Here is a 5000-nt window from a genome sequence, read left to right on the forward strand (position 1 = left end):
GTGTGTGTGTGTGTGTGTGTGTGTGTGTGTGTGTGTGTGTGTGTGTGTGTGTGACCACAGTCTGGCTGTAGAGAGAGGTGTGTGTGTGTGTGTGTGTGTGTGTGACCACAGTCTGGCTGTAGAGAGAGGTGTGTGTGTGTGTGTGTGTGTGTGTGTGTGTGTGTGTGTGTGTGTGTGTGTGTGTGTGTGTGTGTGTGTGTGTGTGTGTGTGTGTGTGTGTGTGTGTGTGTGTGTGTGTGTGACCACAGTCTGGCTGTAGAGAGAGGTGTGTGTGTGTGTGTGTGTGTGTGACCACAGTCTGGCTGTAGAGAGAGGTGTGTGTGTGTGTGTGTGTGTGTGTGTGTGTGTGTGTGTGTGTGTGTGTGTGTGTGTGTGTGTGTGTGTGTGACCACAGTCTGGCTGTAGAGAGAGGTGTGTGTGTGTGTGTGTGTGTGTGTGTGTGTGTGTGTGTGTGTGTGTGTGAGCAGAGACTGTGTTCACTGTGCTCTCAGGGAGAGGTGGAGACAGAAGAACACTTCCTGATACACTGTGATCACTATCACAGCATTAGATCAGAATATTTCACTAGATTCCAACAACTAGAACCAAATTTTATGGCACTACCAAATTCAGAAAAATTAAAGCATATTCTGGGAGAGAACTGCAGCTCAATCACAACAGCAGCAAAATATGTGACAGCCTGCCACAAACTACGAGAGTCAGCCAGTGGACACAACTACAGTCAGAATCATCCTTATCTCGTCTGAATGTTGGTACTAATGTACAAAGGTGTTTTTTTTTTCTTGTTTATATAAATGTATTCATACATTTGTTTACTGATTGATTTATTGAATTTATTGATTATTTGTGTATGTAATGTCCATTTATGTAATGGCCAATGCTTTGGCAACACTGTACAAGTCATGCCAATAAAGCTCATTTGAATTTGAATTTGAATTTGAGAGAGAGACACACAGAGAGAGAGAGAGAGAGAGAGAGAGAGAGAGAGAGACACACAGAGAGAGAGAGAGAGAGGAGACAGAGGCAGAGAGAGAGAGAGAGAGAGAGAGAGAGAGAGAGAGAGAGAGAGAGAGAGAGAGAGAGAGAGAGAGAGAGAGAGAGAGAGAGAGAGAGAGAGAGAGAGAGAGAGAGAGAGAGAGAGAGAGAGACACAGAGAGAGAGAGAGAGAGAGAGAGAGAGAGACATGGGAAGTGTTACTGTAGATCTGGAAACTGGATTAGACTCTCGCTGCACTGGAGCGTCACCTGTGTGTGTGTGTGTGTGTGTGTGTGTGTGTGTGTGTGTGTGTGTGTGTGTGTGTGTGTGTGTGTGCCACACCTCTCATAGCGGATGAACGCGTTGTTGAGATCATCATTGATCAGCAGAAGTTCTCCGATCATCTCGTCCTCTGATAGATTAGGAATCAACTCTACAACCCTCTGCTGCATCTGCTTACACACCGAATACAGCTGCTGCTCACACACACACACACACACACACACACACACACACACACACACACACACACACACAGGTTAGTCATGATCAAAACAAGACTACTAAAACGCAGGCTAACACACACACACACACACACACACACACACCTGCAGCAGTTCTGCATCCGATGCTGAAGTCTCTCCAGGTTTGACGTGGTTCAACATCTCAGTTATGACGGTCAGGTTTCCTCTGACCAGATCCAGTTCAGATCTCAGCTTCTGCTTCTGGAGGAAAGCCAATCAGAACACACACACAAACACTGAGCACCCCAAACCCCTGACCTTTAACCCCTGAGCACCCCAAACCCCTGACCTTTAACCCCTGAGTACCCCAAACCCCTGACCTTTAACCCCTGAGTACCCCAAACCCCTGACCTTTAACCCCTGAGCACCCCAAACCCCTGACCTTTAACCCCTGAGTACCCCAAACCCCTGACCTTTAACCCCTGAGTACCCCAAACCCCTGACCTTTAACCCCTGAGTACCCAAAACCCCTGACCTTTAACCCCTGAGCACCCAAAACCCCTGACCTTTAACCCCTGAGTACCCCAAACCCCTGACCTTTAACCCCTGAGTACCCCAAACCCCTGACCTTTAACCCCTGAGCACCCCAAACCCCTGACCTTTAACCCCTGAGCACCCCAAACCCCTGACCTTTAACCCCTGAGCCCCCCTGACCTTTAACCCCTGAGCACCCCTGACCTTTAACCCCTGAGCACCCCTGACCTTTAACCCCTGACCTTTAACCCCTGAGCACCCCAAACCCCCGACCTTTAACCCCTGAGCACCCCAAACCCCTGACCTTTAACCCCTGAGTACCCCAAACCCCTGACCTTTAACCCCTGAGCACCAGTGTGCACATATGCCTTCTTCATCCTGCCTCTGCTTTTATATTCCCGCTTTTGGTTAAACGAGATGGTGATGTTTCCTTCTGGCATATTAAAACATGCGTTACATATTCGTCAGAGTTAACTAGTGTTACAGATTTAATGTTCAGTGTATAAAATGTAGCCAATAAAATGTGTGACACTATGACTTATTCTGGACTAAGATGAAATGAAAATAACAGAATGTGTAATCTTGAATGAGAATAAGTTCCTCTTCAGCGTCTCTTCTCTTCTCTGATGACGAGGGCGGGGCTATAACCTGTCACTCACATGAGATCAGCCAATAGCAAACCACAACCATCCAATCAATTCCTCACAGACACAATCAAGCCACGCCCACATTTGTTCTTGTTCCAGAAGCGTCTCTCGGATATACGACACAATAGAGAAGACCAGCACAACTTCACTTTTATGCTGACTAATGAGTCCCTCCTTGCTGAGCTCGTGTGTTTGTACCTCCTCAGGTGAAACACGGGTCAGTTGTCCGTTGGATGGGACACACTGAGGAGTGTGTGCCGCTGGTGACGAGTTAGTGTGTGTCCCGGAAGCAGACGGAGACACAGATGAGGGAGGCGTCCCGTTTTCTGGAATACTCTGAGAGAGATGATGAAGAGTGAGGAGTTATTCACACAGTTGTTCTAACACGACAGGTAATATTACAATATATAATGTCCATTCTGTCATCAAACATAAAAGACGTTTAGCAGAATGTTCACGCTGCTCTTATATATTCACTATAGAAAACTACTAGACTTTCTATTAAAGTGCCCCTGTTATACTTTTTCAGATAATACCTTTCACGTAGTTTGTAATAAAGCTGCTGTGAATGTAAAAGCTCTGCAAACTTTCAAAGATCAAAGCGCAGATAAATGGAGTTTTTGTCGATTCTGAACTGAAACGAGTCGTCAGTGATTCAGTCTCACTTCCTGCTGATCCTGCGTAGGTGAAACTCATTTGCATAACACTCTTGATTGGCTGAACAGCGTCTCTTAGCCCCGCCCTCAAACACTGTAGACTGGAAGAGTGTGGTTCGTTTTGTTCATGTGATCGTTACTGTTCAGATATGATAATGAGTGTTTGGTTTCTGACCAATCAGAGCAGAGTAGCTCTCAGAGAGGCGGAGCTTAGAGAGACCAAATCCTTGATCGAAGCGTTTCAGACACTGAGAGAAAAGAGCTGATTCTGCAGTGGAGATTATGAGGAAGTTAAAGTGTTTTTTGACCCTGGACGTATTTAAAATTATTGTAGAAGACTTTAAAACAACATTAGGAAACTTTCAAAATAGCATAATAGGGGAGCTTTAATATCTATGACTGGAAAACAATGTTGTCAAATTCCCTGATTAGAATATAAAGATCACTGTTTGACCCCACACAAACACTGGACGACGGTGAATGTGAGATTTACCCGGTTGGGTGTGTGGATGGGAGAGAGAGAGTCTAGATCCGTCATGGGAAACTCCAGGCCTCTCCGCCTCAAATCCTCATATACGCTCACCACTCCAGACAGAGAAGGACTGTTCCTGAAGGCATCAGCCCACGCCTGAGGCACAGAAGAGCGTCAATGCTCCGTCGCATTAATATTCTCAACACCTGCAGTGAGACGCACCTGGATGAGGTTCAGCACTCGGTCGTGGAGGATCATGGGTGGGTTGTTTTTGGGCAGGATCGCTCTGACCAGGACGCCCTCCACAAACTCTTTAGCGCAGACGTACACATGGAAACGCTGGCCGCAGTTCTTCACACACGTCTCCAGAACCTGAAACACACACCGGCAGTGTGGGATCAATCTAGATTGATTGGCTAGAAGAGGAGCTGTCAATCTAGAACTAGAGGACCAATGGTCTAATTAAAGGATTAGTTCAGGATGTAACAAACACTCACAGTCAGAGCCAGCATCACCTCCCTGAAGTTCTTATTACCCACAATCCTCTTCTTTAAAGCTTTTGCTGCATCTTTGGGCCTGAAAAACAACACAGAAAGTCAGATGATCGGGAGAGACAGACGTCAGTACAGTGCATCCGGAGAGTGCTCACAGCGCTTCACTTTTTACACATTTTGTTTTGTTACAGCCTTATTCCAATTTCCAGATTAAATGTATTATTTTCCTCAAAAGTCCAGAAACAATAACCCATAATGACAACATCCAGCTCTAGGAAGAGTCGTGGTGGCTCCAAACTTCTTCATTTTGAAGTCATTGGGTTGAAATGAGCCGAAACTCAATGCTGCAGAAATGTTCCTGTGCCCTTCCCCAGATCTGTGCCTCGATACGATCCTGTCTCGGAGGTTTACTGACAATTCCTTGGACTTCATGGCTTGGTTTGTGCTCTGACATGCACTGTTAAAGGTGCAGTCTGTAAGAAGGACAGCTAGTGGTCGAAATCGGTACTGCAGCCCAAATTCAAAATACCGGAGATCGTTGTTTCCCCGCCTCCTCAGACACGCAGTAAAACGAGCGCAACTGACAACGAAAGCCGAGAAGACTTACAGACCGTAAGTTAATTGAGTTTATTTATTTGCGTTTTAATATGCTCTCGTTCATAGAGATTTTTAGATGGATTCTGAGGCTTTTTAGGTTGTGTGGAATCTGCAATCTCTGGCCCAGTTTGTTTGCTCGTTTCCATGGCTGCAATACGCTG

At 46.1% G+C, this 5000-nt stretch overlaps 1 protein-coding gene across 3 annotated transcripts in view; it reads right to left on the reverse strand.

Annotated features, from left to right (window-relative positions):
• The window catches only part of LOC308699149 (target of Myb1 membrane trafficking protein), a 15392-nt gene that overhangs the window by 6354 nt on the left and 4038 nt on the right, over nt 1-5000 (reverse strand). For all 3 annotated transcript variants that reach the window (XM_081379741.1, XM_081379742.1, XM_081379740.1), the window contains exons 3-8: nt 4246-4324; nt 3971-4120; nt 3770-3904; nt 2819-2956; nt 1584-1700; nt 1318-1451 (exon numbers count right to left, since the gene is read on the reverse strand). In XM_081379741.1, coding sequence (XP_081235867.1) covers nt 1318-1451; nt 1584-1700; nt 2819-2956; nt 3770-3904; nt 3971-4120; nt 4246-4324 — 753 coding nt within the window. The remainder of the gene's footprint in view (nt 1-1317; nt 1452-1583; nt 1701-2818; nt 2957-3769; nt 3905-3970; nt 4121-4245; nt 4325-5000) is intronic.

Source organism: Scardinius erythrophthalmus, assembly GCF_964197995.2.
Source record: "Scardinius erythrophthalmus genome assembly, chromosome: 12".
NCBI lineage: Eukaryota > Metazoa > Chordata > Actinopteri > Cypriniformes > Leuciscidae > Scardinius > Scardinius erythrophthalmus.